Source organism: Lachancea lanzarotensis, scaffold LALA0S03 (genome assembly GCF_000938715.1).
Source record: "Lachancea lanzarotensis genome assembly LALA0, scaffold LALA0S03, whole genome shotgun sequence".
Lineage (NCBI taxonomy): Eukaryota > Fungi > Ascomycota > Saccharomycetes > Saccharomycetales > Saccharomycetaceae > Lachancea > Lachancea lanzarotensis.
Genome location: NW_019212881.1, coordinates 475,030 through 490,960, shown reverse-complemented (window position 1 = coordinate 490,960; position 15,931 = coordinate 475,030). Strand labels below are relative to the sequence as shown.

Sequence of the window (15,931 nt, the reverse complement as noted above, 5' to 3'; positions counted from 1 at the left end):
GATCAAAACCTACGTAGTGACTTGAAAGTTAAAAAAAATGATTCACGAATAAAATCTTGTTTCCATTCCAGGTTCACTGATTTCAGAGGTTTCAGTGGGCACCACGAAATGCATCAAGAGCACGTACCGTCAATTGTCTCTGGATTATTGAGCATCAACTTCAGCTTATTGAACTAAACTTCAAGGACCGTGAATGCGGCCAAGACTTTTTTTTTCTCTTTCATCCATACAAGGTACACGCAAGTTTTGAAGGCGCACATAAAACAAACCGAGGCTCCCACGAGGTTGAGATTGTATGTCATTCATGGATCGGTCGAGCCTATCCGTCATTAGGCTTGAATATTCAAAAAATCAAGTTTACGTTCGAAGTTTCACCGGGAACACTTCTAAAAGTCAGAGTTCAGTAGTTTGAGCATATTAGTAGTACCAAGACTCACAATCCCAATTACAATTGAACAGTGGTTGTCGTGTGGGACCACTGACGCTGGAACTTTGCTGACACGCGTATATGGTGATACACGTAATTGGTTCATTAACACTAGGATTCCAGTTGAACGCGACACATCTATGTTTCGAAAGAGACAAATGCCTTGCATCACACTGGATGACCACCACTGGCCCGTTCTGAATCTCTCCTCATCATGGAATCCCGGGTTAAGTATCTAAATGAGCTGATGCTGGCAATAAGAGGCCTGACTGATGATAGTGCCAAGATTGATTTGTTCGCGCAAGACACACCTCTAACAAGTGATCCCAAAGCCTTGAAGATCGTTAATATTCTTGTACAAAACCTGTCGTCGAGTCCAATATCTACAGATGTGTTTTCTAAATCGCTACGAGCACTCGATCTACTGCTGCGAAAAAAACCACATTTACTGAGTTGTCCCTTGGATTCAAGCAATAGTCCTGGAATTTTATGGCTTCTAAACCATTTTATTAGCATTGCGTGCATTCATTGGGATCATCCTGCGTATCAATGGTCTATAAAACGGAACATTGGAAACTGGATTCAGTTTTACACTTCTTTCGCAAGTCTGGATGCTGGGCCACTAGTATCACGCCATATTTTTGGTAAATTAGCTGCGTTCGAAGCCCAATTAACCAGCGTTTTTAACTCACCACCAGATAAAGTCTCATTCAATAGCTCACTCAAACAGCTGTATGTTCTTTGTGATTGGATCAATCAGCACGCATTTCAACAGGGCGTCACTTCCATCAATTCGTCTCTCGAGACAAATCGGTGGGACAATGTTTTTCAAAGGCTTATGCGGATAGTTTCGTATGTTCTCGATTGCGTTGATATTGACGTGGTGGCACTAAGTGCACTAAAGACTAAGTTTTTGGCGCTTACAGTAAATTTCGCAGTCGTACGCAGTACTAGATTTAGTGGCTCACAACGGAGAGTTTATTCTGATGCAACATTCAAGTTTGCAATTGAGACTTGCGTGGCTTTCATTTCCGTCAATGCCCCACCTTTTCAGCTTGAGGACGATATCCTGCTGGCAAAGTCAATTTTGCGTCTTTATTTGACTGCTAAAGGCGAACCCTCCACTTTCAGTTTGTTTTCAAACTCAATGCCATTTGACAAATGTAATGATCTTGCTGAAAGCCCGTCATCAATGGGACCGCTGTCGAAAAAGGCCCTTTTAATAACTCTGTTCGACATAAGAAGAAAAGAGAGCATCCAAAAGAAGCCAAGGGTGGCTTTGGAGGTTTTAGAATCAGAAAAAGAGCTCGTTCATAATTGCGCTAACAGCCCTTATACTCAGAGCCGTCAGTTGGAAGCCCTAAGAAAAGAGGCAATTAGCATTCATTCACCAGACTTTTGGTTAGAAAAGAGAATCACACTGCTTGGAGAACCGTGTACTACCAATAGTTCAATCGGGCTATTGCTAAAAGAAGTGCGAAGCAATATTACACTACACATGCAGCAGAACAACGTCAAAAGCCTTATATACGCAGTTAATCTGTTAGGAAAGATTTCCTGCTGCGAGGGAGCTCAATTGAAAAGATCTGTAAAAGCGGGAAGTCCTTGCACTTGTTGTGATAGTACATTACCCAGCAAAATTGTCGCAAAAGAAAACCCCCATAAGTCTGGCGTTGCCTCGGCTAGTAGCACATACAAGGTGCTCCACGACCATTTTTTGAGTCATCCCAAACTTGATGAATTTGGCGAAGCTCTCTTAGCCGCTATAGTCATCGCGCTGCGACGAATATTCACGCATTTCCGCCCCCCTCCTATATTGGGTGACAACGACGCAAAGTCAAATTCCATAAGCCCCTTCACTTTTTTCAAACGAGTTTCCTCGGTTCCGAACAGATACTTGAGACTTTTGGCTGTTCCTTTAATGTCCAGCTGGTCTAGTCCCTCGCCAGAAAATACTGAAGATAAATACTTCACATATCTGGTGAGCTTCCTACAGAGCTTATCAGTTCAATCTATCACTGAAACAGTTCTCATGTCGTGGGTTCGTCTGACACTTGCGTCATCTGGAGAAATTTTTGATCCTTTGCTGGTAAAGCTGATTGATATATTCAATTCCACCAGCATCGCCGAACGCCGGATGATGAAGCATCAACTACGTTATGTTTCCTGGCTGAAGAAGAAGACGCCTTATCGGCTCCTGTCTCCAGTACTACCTCTACTCTTGAAACAAATCGGTAAGAATCTTCAAGAGAAAATGTCATCATTTCAAAGGCTAACAGACTTCGTCGAATATCCCAGCAAAACAATCCTTGAAAATTTTCAAAAGTACGTGGTACCTTACGCAATAACTCAGTACAAGGATGATGTTATCACCCTGATATCTAAAATAATGTGTGATAATGATCCTGAAGAGTTACCAGCACAAAAAGATAAACTTTTGAGGAAAAACAGCCGTGCGATTTTTGCCGTTGCTTTGGTTAAGCATTGTTTTTATTCTGTCGAAACTTTAGAGTCTCTTTTCACCAATTGCCTACCAACTTTCGAAAAATCTTATGTCTCCGCCTACCTGCCTGACTACAAGACACTAGCTGAAGTACTTAAGCTTTTCAAGAATCGCGATGACGTCGAAAATACTAAGGGCGAAAATGAGAAGATGGTTTTATGTGCTTTGAGATTCTTGCTTACGACAGTTGACCCTCAAGTCCGGCGAACCTCCAAAATAAAACTACTTGATGAGTGGACGGATGAGCAGGAGACACTCTTCCAAAAAAAGCTGCAGGAAAACATATTAGGCATCTTTCAAGTCTTTTCTGGTGATATGCATGACGTTGAAGGACGCACGACGTATTTTGAAAAGTTGCGCGTCATAAATGGAATCCGATTCCTCATTACCAACGCCTCGTTGGAATGTATAATATCGGCGCTGGCGCAAATCAGTATATGCTTACAAAGCGGACAAGAGGTTCCAGAGGTTTGTGAGAATGCCTTGAACTGTTGGTTAGATTTAATCGGCAGACTTACAGAAGAACAGCTATCATCAGTAGTTGACAGTTTTGCTCCTTTTCTTCTTCAAAGGCATTCTTCATTCAGTAACAGAGCCAAGAAGGTAACCGAACGTATCATTAAGCTGCTAGTGAATGAAAAAAAAGGCTTAGTGTTGTCTTCTCGGCCTTACATTACGCTTGCTTTAGTTAATGCAACGGAGCTTAAGGTTCTAGAAAGACACAGATCTTTTGCGAGATCTGTAAATAGAGTCCTTTACACCACTGACTGGTTCTTAGTGTATTCCAACAATCTGAAAAGCAAGAACAAGTACCTGATTCACCAAACACTAGTTGACATGAAGGCACTTTTGCAAACAAAAGAGCTAGAAGGCCTCCTCAGAGCCACCTACCATAACGCTGCACAGACTGACATATCTGTCTTGCTGGGTAGTCTGCTCGATGCTTCTTACAGATTTCGAAGTGAGGATATCGACTTATGCGAGCAATGTACAGCAATAATTGGAGTGATAGGAGTCTTGGATACTACCAAACATCAGCTTGCTAGGTCATCAGCTCATATGCCTGAAGTCTATGATTTTAGTGATCACGCCCAAACGGTAAAGTTCTTGATCAGTATTATGAATGAGATACTCGTACCTGCTTTTTGGGAAAGCGAAAACCCTACCAAACAGCTTTTCGTCGCATTGGTAATGCAAGAATCCTTGAAGTTCTGCGGTCTCAGTTCATCATCGTGGGACATTTTACGACCTGAGCTCTACCCTAATGAGGTGCGACTTTGGAACAGATTCAACGATATTGCCAGAACGACTCTGTATCCTCTCAGATCCTCTTTGTACATGGCTCAATCATGGAAAGAGTATTTACCTATCGAATATCCATCTTTCAACCCAAAGCAAGATTACAAAACATGGCTGAAAAACCTCACACTTGACCTCTTGAAAACGAGTACAGATGAATCTCACCCTCTGCATGTTTTCGCATCGCTGATTAGAGAAGATGACGGTTTTCTGTCCGAAAATCTTCTGCCCTACGTTGTTGTTGACATCCTGATAAAAGCTGAAAGGGACAAACCGTTTTGCACTTACGCAGAAAACCTTAAACTAGAATTCAGATACATTTTCGAGTACCCTCTTTCTTCGTTAAATCACTACCAGATTGATGCCATTAAGCGCTGCTACGAGATTATTTTCAAAATACTGGAGTACTGTAAGAAATGGATAACCCAATTCAAACAGTCATACAGCCGAAAATATGGCACCTTCACGATCCACGAGCAAAAGTATATTTTGATGTTGGAGAGGATCGAAGCTTTCCTGGAAATAAACTCATTCGGATTGATGGCACAAAGGTCGCTAGAGACCAGCTCATTTGAGAGGTCCGCTCTTTATCTCGAGCAGTCTTATAGGGCGAGAGACAAAATGTATGATGGAAACGAAGGCCTACTTGCTCATTTACAGAAGACTTATGCGGAAATCGGTGACATCGATGCTGTAGAAGGAGTACTCAAGGTGTTCTCAACTGAAAGCGTTGCTTCCAAAATAGATGAGCTTCAGTACTCTCATAATTGGAACATGGCGCAACAATGTTTCGAGGCTCTTGGGCAAATAACGCAGCCTGTTGAAAAGTACGAAGATCTGTGCTACTCAGGAAACACAAAGATGCTAAAATCCATGTTCGATCATCAGCAGTATGAGCAGGTTGTGAAAAAGCTAAATGTGCTGGCACCAGACCGAGATAGTGCAGTGAGCTCACTACCAGTAGAATGGATAAGCGTGGGTCTAGAGAGCGCTTATTTGAGTGCGCAACCAAAGGATCTCCAAATGTGGCTCGAGAGGATCGAAGGAATAGAGAGCGCCAGTGATCCGATGACACTGCTACATTACAATTTCGCTAAAGTTCTAACGTCCCTTTCTGAGGAAGACAAGGAAAAAGCTTTGGACTATACGCAAAAGTGCCATAGGCTTATAGGAGTAAACTTTTTGCCGCCCTCTAACAATACCACGCTTTTAAAAATACGTGACATAATCCTAAGGCTGCATGCCTTAAGAGACGTATGGCTTGTATCTGACTCAGGAACCCTTCTCCATCCCAAGACGGACAATGAAGTACTGGACAAGCGCTTAGAGAAAATTGGCGCAGATTTCGAACCCAGGCATTTTCTTTTATCAATACAACGGTCCTACAATGTTCTCAAAAACAATGGTATGAACAATCCAGAATTAGTCGAAAACTACTTCAAAATTGCGCAAAATTCTAGGATAAACGCGAGGCCCGATCTAGCTAGTAGTGCCCTTATTCATGCACTCATTTCGGACTATCCGTGTGCAGATTTAGAGTATGCCGAGATCCTTTGGTTTGAGGGCGAACATGACAAGGCCATAAAGCTTGTGGCAGAAATTCACCGAACAATGTCAAACAGCGAAAGGCACCTTCCTCGCGAACGAGCCAAAGTTCTCCTCAAGTATACGGAATGGATGGTACTCTCCAACAATTCCATCTCGGAGCAAATCGTCAAGCAGTATAATGATGTCATTCGCATGGATCCTAGTTGGAGCGATCCCTACTACTCACTTGGCTTGTACTTTAGCAGGCTTCTGGAGAAACGCAGCGCCGAGGGCTATACATCCAATGGGCGCTATGAGAGTAAATCCATTTCCTTTTTTCTCCTCTCCTTTGAAAAGGATGTTTCAAGAACACGAGAAGCCCTACCGAAGGTGGTCACCTTTTGGCTGAATACTGCAAATGCGTATGTCGCCGAAACTAACACTTCGAAAAAGGAAGCTATTAAAAGGTCGATTGAAGACATTTGCAGAAAAGTCGAGACGGCTATCAACAAATGCCCTATTTTCATATGGTATTCCGTTTTAACTCAACTTCTGTCAAGATTGCTTCATGGCCATAAGGTATCTGTTCACCTCATGATGAGTATTTTATTGAATATGACTCTCGAGTATCCATCTCATATTCTCTGGTACATATCTGTGCTACAGAACTCGTCTTCCTCTAGCAGAAGTGCGATCGGGATGCAGCTTGCGAGTCAGTTCAGAGAAAAAACCCGTCAATCGGAGAAATTGGCTGGTTGCTCTGACGAATTAGTGACAAACTTGACTAACGTTTGCATCAAGGACGTCAAATCTTCGACGAGCAGATCCGGAAAACTTCTTGACAGAGACTTCGGCTTTGATCTCAATCTGGCTCCCTGCAATATCGCTGTACCCGTAAGCGCGAATTTAGAGGTGCTAAATCCGACAGCAGCTCAAGACTTGGCCAAGTTTCAACCTTTTCGAAGTTTGATCGCAATTGCTAAAATAGGCTCCTCGTACAAGGTTTTTGCATCTTTAAAAAAACCGAAGAAGTTGAATTTCGTTGGCACTGATGGAAGGATCTATGGAATAATGTGCAAGAAAGAAGACGTCCGGCAGGATAACCAGTATATGCAATTTTCGACCGCAATGGATTTTCTTTTGAGCAAAGACTTGGCTTCGAGGAAAAGAAAGCTTGGTATAACCACTTACTCAGTGGTTTCCTTGCGCGAAGACTGCGGCCTGATCGAGATAGTTCCCAATGTTGCGACTCTCCGATCCATCCTTGTAACCAAATATGATGGAATGAAGATCAAATACAGTTTGAAGTCATTGCACGAAAAATGGCAAACTCTTCCAAGCGATCAGAAACCCGGCTTTTTCAAGGATTTATTGTCAAAATTCCCTCCAGTATTATACGAATGGTTTTTGGAGACCTTTCCAGATGCTAGTGTATGGTACAATTCAAGAAACACGTTTTCAAGGTCTTACGCCGTGATGGCGATGGTAGGTCATATTCTTGGGCTAGGTGATCGCCATTGTGAGAATATTTTACTTGATGTGGAAACAGGGAAAGTACTGCATGTAGATTTCGACTGCCTTTTTGAAAAGGGGAAAAGGCTGCCCATACCCGAAATTGTACCGTTTAGGTTGACACATAATCTAGAAGATGCATTGGGAATAGCTAGGACAGAAGGTACCTTCAAAAACTCAAGTCAGGTAACGCTGCAGTTGATGAGGGAAAATGAGGTAGCTTTGGTTAACGTGATTGAAACCATTTTATATGACCGGAACATGGATCACTCGTTACACAAAGCACTCAAGGTAGTTCGGAACAAAATCAGAGGCATTGACTCTCGTGATGGTCTGATTTTGAGCGTTGCTGGTCAAGTGGAAACTGTCATTCAAGAATCCACATCCGATGAAAATTTGAGTAGGATGTACATAGGGTGGCTACCTTTCTGGTAGCCTCAAATGCTCAGAACATAATTACAGTTTCTATGAAGTCAATGCTAAGTTATTCGTGCTCTTTTGTAAACTGAAGTCGTGCAAATTCATCGTTAGTTATTTCATTTTTCCTCAGCAGTAAAACTTACGGTCCCTGGGGGTGGAGGAACAGGCCTCCGTTTGTTAAGTTCTTGTAAAGAGATGTGGAATTGATCGGTGCTGCCAGATTCAAAAAAACGTGCGACATCCTTATCATCAGTGACTGTTTCCACATCAGAATTCTGAAAAGTGCCGCTTACCGAATTTACTGGAGGCCTGTTACTTGAGGGTCCCTCTTCGGTCTCTTTGGCGCTCTGATTGCCTTCTTTCAACGACTTTTCGACGGTTAAATCCTGACTGGGCCAGCGGGACGAAACGTGGGGTGAATGTGGCGGAGTATGGGAGAACACATGCGAAGTGTTTACCGGAGTACCGTTCCCAGAAGTACTGGACGCAGACCTATTTTTGCTTCTGGCAAACATTTCCGCCGCATCCGAAGTTCGTCTACTATCGATATTATACACAGGAGGGGCCTCTTTTTCTTTTGTTTTTGGAAGGGACCTGCGGTTGCTGATCATTGTCAAGTTTTTCTCCGATGAGGACACCTTTTCTTCATGCTGGTCTTGGTGCTCAGCAGATTGTGAAATACTTTCCTTATACCATTTCCCAACCTTTTTGATCCCGGCGTTGATGTATTTTTTCGATACCATTGCCTCTTCCTTTAGAGCTGAATAGTGAGAATCGGATGAGTTTCGAGGTTTGAGTGAGGCTTCCTCACCTAACTCCTCTTCAAGTTCTTCTTCAACCCCATTACTTGATGCATTATGGGACTTTAAGATTGATTTGAATGTGTTAACTTTTTGCAGCGCTTTTTGACGAACCGATGTGTGCTCCGTGGCATCAGTTTGAGAAGCGCGTGCTTTTTCGTTGCCATCAGACGATTCTAACGAAGTCCGAGAGCGTACTTCTGCGTCATCAGAAACTTTGTTGTGACCAGTTATTTCTTTGTCTTCCATAAACATACCACCACTTTCAGTATCCGAAGATGGATCCACTTCGTTAACACTTTCACTAGCAGCTGCACTTTGACTTTTTACGTGTTCCCAGATTCCCCCTCTGTAAAAATCAGTGGTTGTCTTGTGATAAACAATATCATCCATGTATGGCATTACAAGAGACTCTCTGATAGCTTCACGAAACTTGCTTTTGATGGCGTTAGTGACCATGTTATATGATAATTGCTTTGTGCTTACGATGGGTTCAACATCCATATCCATGAAGGGTTCAGTCTCAAAGCTGTACCAAATTCGATTAGAAGGCGGTGGCTTTATGAGAACCAGCATTGGTCCGCTGAGTTCCTTGATTGTGATTGAAAGATTGAGGGTGACTTCTCTGGGCTTAAATCGAGATCCTAGATTTATGTTGGCTTTAGTGGAGACAATCAGAGATAAACCACCTTTGTAAAACATGTGAAACCCGATTTTGGTAAGCCCCGCCGGCGTGAGCTCTCTTAAAGTTGGATGTGTGAATAAAGGCGCCGCATGTCCAACGTCTACACGATCGATGACAAAATCATCCAAAAACCCTGGTTTATTGATTTTTGTAAGCTTCTTGTACACCTTTTCGCGTAAATATTCCGAAAGTGTTTCAGTTTGTTCAAGGCCTAGAAACAGTCTGCCAATGAGGGCATTGAGCCATTTTGTAGTAAGTTGGCCTTCATTGGAGTTAAGATTTTGAATCAAATACAACATGTCCCGTGTAGGTAAATGGGCCGTTCGGGCGGTTATATTTGGATTCAGTTGCTGTTCCGAGTAGTCTAAATCTGGTTTCGGCTCTGTAACTTTGGATGCATTCAACAGGGCAAAATACCAGTCCTCTTTGTCGACGTTGTTGGTAACGTATACAAAAAAATGGTCCAATTTTTCGGAGCTGTGAAGCTGCGTGGATATTTGAAGTCTACCTCCTTGGTCGGTATGTGCTGCACCGTGTTTGAAAATCGCTATGCACATTTTTTTAGCAAACAAAGAGGCGTCTGGCGCTTCATTGTGAACAGTACGAGGCCACAGCGAGACAAAACTATCCTTCAGTACTATTACATGTGCAACACTAGCATCTGATGAATCGTCCTTATACAGAAAAAGATTCCCGTGTTTAAGAACGCCGTAAAACTTATGTTTCCGTTTCAATTTGTCTCGTGTTGGCATGCTCTCGTTTCCATCCTCAGTTTGCAAAAGCTCTGAGAAGTGATAGTAATATTTGATTGTGACCGTTATCCAACCTTTCTTGAGTACCTCAACACCTTTGAGTTCTTCAAAGTGACCAAGTTTCAGTTCAGGATCGACATTTGGTACTAAAAGCTCCGGTTCGCTTGATGTTCCAGGTTTAGTAGCTTCTGGAGCAGCCCAAAACAACAGATAAGCGACGATCAAAGGGAATGTGACTCCACCGAACAAGTACACATAGAGAAAGGTAGTCAAACTGATCATTGGACTATGGCCAATAGTTTCTTTCGATACGTTAAGAAGGGTTTAAGGGAATCGATGGATGTTTCGGTGATTTTGATATATATTGTAGACAATAATGGCACTTTGGGATGTCAGTTTGGAAAAAAGTGATACAATTCAAGACGCAAGAAAGAAGATGTGCATAGAAATGGGATTGGTTCAAAAGCAAAAGATTCGGGGTTTGTGCTTTTAGAAGGTTTTTAAAAAGATCATATGGATGATAAAGGGTGTTTTCTTCGAAACAGTATTTTGAAAGAAAAAGGAGAGGTCACGTGATTCAAAATGATAGTCATTATTTGATGCTATGGAAGAAAAGTGGGACGTATGGAGTAGCCTTTATTTAAAAAGAGCGCATTGAAATTGACGTGGGCTTCACTTCATGTGAGCTATGTACGTTTCACATCCGCTTTGTCGCGCAGATTTAAATTCGACCGAACTGGTCACGTGATGGTATGACAGCGACAAAAGAATGCTAGTAAGCAAGATAAATCAAAGCTGTTGGTTGTTTATCGACCACGTTTTGGAAAGCTTCAATCCTTTGTATAGATTTTTGGTGAAGTCAGCTATATAATGATGTAACTTATCATCAGAACGGGTGCAACAATAGAACAATTCGCTGAGTGTTTATATACGTTATCGACTTGAAGAGAGTCTCGGGGGTGCTTAGTTCGATAAGCGTTTCTACCCTCGGTGAGCGAAAACCCAAAGTAAAATAGCCGATAAACGGACTTGCTGTACTCTATGAAGTTTGGGGAGAAGGCTTTCGCAAGCGGGACAGACAATGTCCGTTTACAATTTTCTGAGAATCGTTTCGTCACCGGAGGACGGGAACAACACTTGCATTGAGGTTCAAATGACGACTGATTGAACAGCTATAAAGAAGAACTATACAGTAGGGCATCACTCGGCGCTTTTGGCCTCAAATTCGTCCAAACTAATAGTTGTTCAAGTCTTTGGGTTATTCTGTTAAATTGTGTCGCTGTCGTGCGATCACGTGTGTGTAATCACTTTGTCATGGATCTGACGCTAGACAGACAGAGGTTCCGACGACAAGTAAGGTACGTGTTTAAGCTAGCTACAGTATTTAGATAAATGCGAGAGCGGTCGTACCATGAGACTCTTGAGAGACACCAATCGGGTCTCTCAACACGTATAAACAGCTGACAAAAGTCAAGTGATCATCTATGAATAATCTTCACAATGGAGACTGGTCCCCTAGCCTCAGCTTTTATAACCTACTAAAGACCAAGGTGTGTTTCTATCAGCAAAACTACACCCGTCATTTAAGATTTCGAGCTAGACTGACGCCGGTCACGTGACTCTGGAAATGGCTAACGTTTTCCGCCCTGTGCTGTACAAACACCATTACTTTGCTTGTCTCAGACAAGGCCTCCAACCCGATTCCAAGACGACTAACTTACAACGCATCTACAAGCACCAATATCAGAGTCATTAAATCAGTTATTTTGGTTTTGTGATCATGAAATCGGTACTTAAACCGAAAGTCACACAGTGTGAATATAGGAGATCATCATATAATCTGGTGCAATTAAAATCAAGAATTAGCACGCATCGCCTGATGCGTAAGAAGAGTCTTCTCTTACAACAATAAAAAAAAAAAACAAGACTCTTGCCTCTATTTCTAGCTCTCGTCAGCTGTCTCACGACCACTCATCAATTCTTGCTCGGCCAGCACCCCCAAAAATTTGTACACAGGGAGCACCATACGGCCGTGCAATACTAAACTATGTCCGCCCGGTCGGAAATGGTCATCACTCAGAGAGTTAGAAAAAAGAGTTGGTATTCTGTTTTTTTTTTTTGGAACATCCCCATACCGCTCCACGCTTTCTTCACCCAACTCATACAAGGCTGAAACTTAACGATATGCGAGGTTGTCGACACGTAGTAAATAACAACTATTCAGTCGGAACAATTGGTTGATAAGATGTTTAATCACTGTAGGGCTTTGAAAAACACCACCGCCTGGTGGTGTTTTGAAGAATGCGTGGGGCTTGAAGAGGGAGCAGAGCGTAGGATCCAAGTAGAAGCAAAATCACTCCGATGACTAGTGGTTGGTACTGTCTCTTTCACTCTCTGTCTCTCTTTATATACACCAAAAGCTCTGGACCACGGCGAAAAAAAAAAATTTCAGTTACTCGAGTTAGGGCTTGTCGTTCTAAATGCTTTTGCTGAGACCATGATTTCCAGTTTGTTTCCCATTTGTTTCCAGTTTCCCATGTTTCCAGATTACATTTGAAAATCGGCAGCCTGGCCCAATTCGACCATCTGGCGAAAAAAAAAAGGGATGGTACCCTCTCGTCAATCCTCTACCCAATCCTCTGTCCAGTTCTCTACCCAAAAGTCACATGACACTTTCATATCACTTTATTCCAAACAGACGCTTTATGCGCGCTTATGTAATCTCGCGTCTTTCCAATTAAAAATTTCTTTTCTTCTCCCCTCTCCTCCGCCGTTTCTTTTCTTTTCTTTTTTTTTATTTTTTTTTCCCTTTTTTTCCCAAACTAGTTTCTTTTTTTCTAAGAGCTCATCGCGCATCTACAATTCGTCAATTTGTCGTCGCCTGTCGTCGTCACCTTGGGCGATGAGCTGGTTGTAACTGGCAAATATAACAAGGAACCAATAGGAGCACTTAATACAGGTTTTGAACAACAAGAAGTGTGGAATCTAGATATAATCGTTTTCCTTGTATTTCAATCTGTCTCTTTAGATTCTGTCATCTCGCTAGTCGAAAACCCGATTTTTTTCCGACCAGTGAAGTGCGATTCCATTACGAAGCATTGGAAGTTCTCGAGAGTATAAAAGACGATACCTCGAATTTTCGATCAAAACGGATTGCTCGATTGTAAGATCTCATTGCAAGCCAAGGTTTGGAAGAGTGTGTGTTGTTGCTGGCTAGAATCACGCATTTTTTAAACATTTTATCACCATGACTCAGTATTTGGCTTTGCCTCTCGACACACAGGCCAACAACGTCTGGATGGAAGACGAGGAATTGACGTTTCCTTCATATCCCAAACGGTTCCATAGGGCGTCCGATGCCGCACAAACAGCAGTCGGGTGCGATGGTGTGGCTGCTGTGTCGTCGTCGTCGTCGTCGTCGTCGTCGTCCACTTCTTCGGTACGCTCAGATATCGAATCGCTGCTGGACCGAGACGATTCGCTGAATTCCAACGAGGATTTCTGGCGTGAAGTGCGTGCCACGAGCGAAACGGCCGCCGCCACCACCACCGAACTGAACAGCTCCCAGGACTCGGATCTGTCGTTCTCGTTAACCACAAGTCCTGCCACCACGGTGGCAGACCTCTCACAGTTTTCATCGCCGGTGTCAGAAACGTGCGTGGAAGACTATATCTGCGACATGGGACCCTCAGCAAACGGTCCCTCAATGCTGCAAAACCAGTTCCAACCAGACTTTCAGATCAAAAGACTGTGCTTCCGGGATGCAGAGGGCAAACTCGCCCTGACGGACCATTCACGTGCTTCTGTATGTAAACCTTCGCACGCAAGAAGTCACAACAAATCTTACAAAACCAGCAGGAAACTACTGAAAAGGGCGCTTCGTCGTAAGAGCGGGCTCTGGGAAATGGCAAGCCCCAAATTTGCCGTGGCAGAATTCATGTTGCTATGAGAAAACAGCACAACAAATCAATTTTTCCATTGGATATTTTTCACTTCGCATTTGCAAATTACAACACCAGACACTTTAAAGGACCCGGATACTTCAATTCTAACCATTTTATTTTTCTCTACCCTGAACACTTATTTTTGATCTTTTGAACTCAACCTTCCCTCATCAAGCCCACCAGGTGTGTGCGTGAGTCTGTGTACACTTAACATGTGTTTGTCTATATATTTAAAAAAAAAAACATTCATACACTACGCCCAGCTTTTAAGAGCATCGATAACACGATCAAAGTTGAGGTTCCAACGTTACAATTCAGGCTGCTATACAATACTGTGTCGTCAATGTCTGGATACCAGCAGCGACACATAAATCATAATTATAATACTAATGAGACTTATATCGCTATTTCGTGTGAAGTGATGCACACGATCGCTGAGAAAGCCTACCCTAATTCAAACGACTCCGTTCATATCCCTAACGAAAGCTCAAAGACAAGCAACCAATAACATTTTTTCTCCGATGACCTTCTTCTATCTTCAAGCAAATCAAAGAACTACGAAGGAATCAAAATGTCGACGATCATGTTTTACGGTACCGAAAATAGGCTCACTTTCCGGAATATGTCGAGAAACGTCGCCACTATTCTGTTTGAAGACCCTTTGATGTGCTGTGAATTCAGCGGGGGCACCTAGACACCTTGCGTCAAATCAGATCCCGATTTAATACTCAAGAACCTATCATTACGAAAGCAACAGAAGTCCTCAAATTTCAGCGAGTCACCACTAGCATTCCCTGAATTGAAGTCCGTGGGGGAAGAATAGTGAAGCCCCTGGAGTTCTGTGGCTAAACATGCACTCATCTTTAGCGTCTTGAGAAATGATGTGCACGTGACTGAACGTCAAGCACTATGCACGAGTGGACTCGAGAATTCGGCGAGTACCGCTATTGGATGTAATACTATTGTATTTGGCCCTATAGCATAGAGCTAACGAATGACACGAACTTGAACTTAAACCATCATCCTTCTTCAGTCACTCCTTCCGATGTCTAATCAGTCTGGAATAACTGCCAACGAGGCATTGCTATCTCGGATTGGCTCATTGATCAATGACAGCTCTAGCGGCGACGTGGTTGTTGCAGAAATCTCTGCTGACAACACTACTGTTGATCTACACATTGTTCTGTCCAGCTTGGACGAGTTGCAGAAGTATGCCTCTCAGAACAACAAACCTCAGTATTTCTTCATACGCCAAGGCTCCGGCATTGTATTCGTTTCGTATGTCCCAGAATCGTCCCCTGTGCGTTCCAAAATGTTGTACGCTTCGACAAAAAACACGGTCCTGAGACAAATCGGTACAAACCACGTCTCGCAACAGTTGTTATTATCATTGCCTGAAGAATTGGTTGCAAAATCTTGGGAAAATGCTTCTCGAGAAGATGCTCCTTTAACTGCCTCGGAGCAAATCAGCAATAACATTTCGGAACAACAGCAATTGGAACACACTAGACGTGGCCAACAACTCGTTTCCCAAACTGGCGGTACCTCACATACCCTTTCTTTCAAAATATCAAGTGGAGAACCTATTCCAACGCTTCTAGAAAAAAACAATCTTGTCATCTTCACAATTGATCTCACCAAAGAGCAAGTGGAAGTAAAGGAAACTAGACAGGTATCCCAGACATCCGAACTCGTATCCCATCTCAACAGCGAACATCCCACGTACAACGTTTACAAAAATCAGGGAAAGTTATATTTTATCTATAGCTGCCCCTCTGGTAGCAAAGTGAAAGAACGTATGTTGTACGCTTCCAACAAGACCGGATTTATCGAACATCTGACCGAAGTGGACAAGTTGAAGCTTGAGTCTGTCTCAGAAATCGGAGATTCCTCCGAGCTGGACCTATCAAAACTAGATCACGCGGAGTCCGCAGTGCAGGACACTTCAAACTCAGCGTCCAGTCAACTCAAATTTAACAGACCAAAGAGGCCCGGTAGAAGAGCTTGAAGTTTTGAAACTTCCTCTTCATACACCTCTTTTCATAAATTTTTATTTCATCAA

At 42.8% G+C, this 15,931-nt stretch overlaps 4 protein-coding genes across 4 annotated transcripts; 3 read left to right on the top strand and 1 right to left on the bottom strand.

The window, feature by feature from the left end:
* Nucleotides 1-641: 641 nt before the first annotated feature.
* MEC1 (LALA0S03e05446g1_1) lies at nucleotides 642-7,703 on the top strand (the record flags this gene model as incomplete). Its single annotated transcript, XM_022773300.1, has 1 exon — nucleotides 642-7,703. One exon carries the CDS (start codon nucleotides 642-644, stop codon nucleotides 7,701-7,703), a length of 7,062 nt encoding a protein of 2,353 aa, XP_022627787.1.
* Nucleotides 7,704-7,804: 101 nt separating this feature from the next.
* Nucleotides 7,805-10,207, bottom strand: NVJ2 (LALA0S03e05424g1_1; the record flags this gene model as incomplete). Its single annotated transcript, XM_022773298.1, has 1 exon — nucleotides 7,805-10,207. The coding sequence occupies one exon, from the start codon at nucleotides 10,205-10,207 to the stop codon at nucleotides 7,805-7,807; it is 2,403 nt and encodes an 800-aa protein (XP_022627786.1).
* A 2,965-nt stretch (nucleotides 10,208-13,172) lies between these two features.
* On the top strand, nucleotides 13,173-13,874 carry LALA0_S03e05402g (LALA0S03e05402g1_1; the record flags this gene model as incomplete). The annotated part of the gene is made up of 1 exon (XM_022773297.1): nucleotides 13,173-13,874. The coding sequence occupies one exon, from the start codon at nucleotides 13,173-13,175 to the stop codon at nucleotides 13,872-13,874; it is 702 nt and encodes a 233-aa protein (XP_022627785.1).
* A 1,040-nt stretch (nucleotides 13,875-14,914) lies between these two features.
* TWF1 (LALA0S03e05380g1_1) lies at nucleotides 14,915-15,877 on the top strand (the record flags this gene model as incomplete). Its single annotated transcript, XM_022773296.1, has 1 exon — nucleotides 14,915-15,877. The coding sequence occupies one exon, from the start codon at nucleotides 14,915-14,917 to the stop codon at nucleotides 15,875-15,877; it is 963 nt and encodes a 320-aa protein (XP_022627784.1).
* Nucleotides 15,878-15,931: the final 54 nt, after the last annotated feature.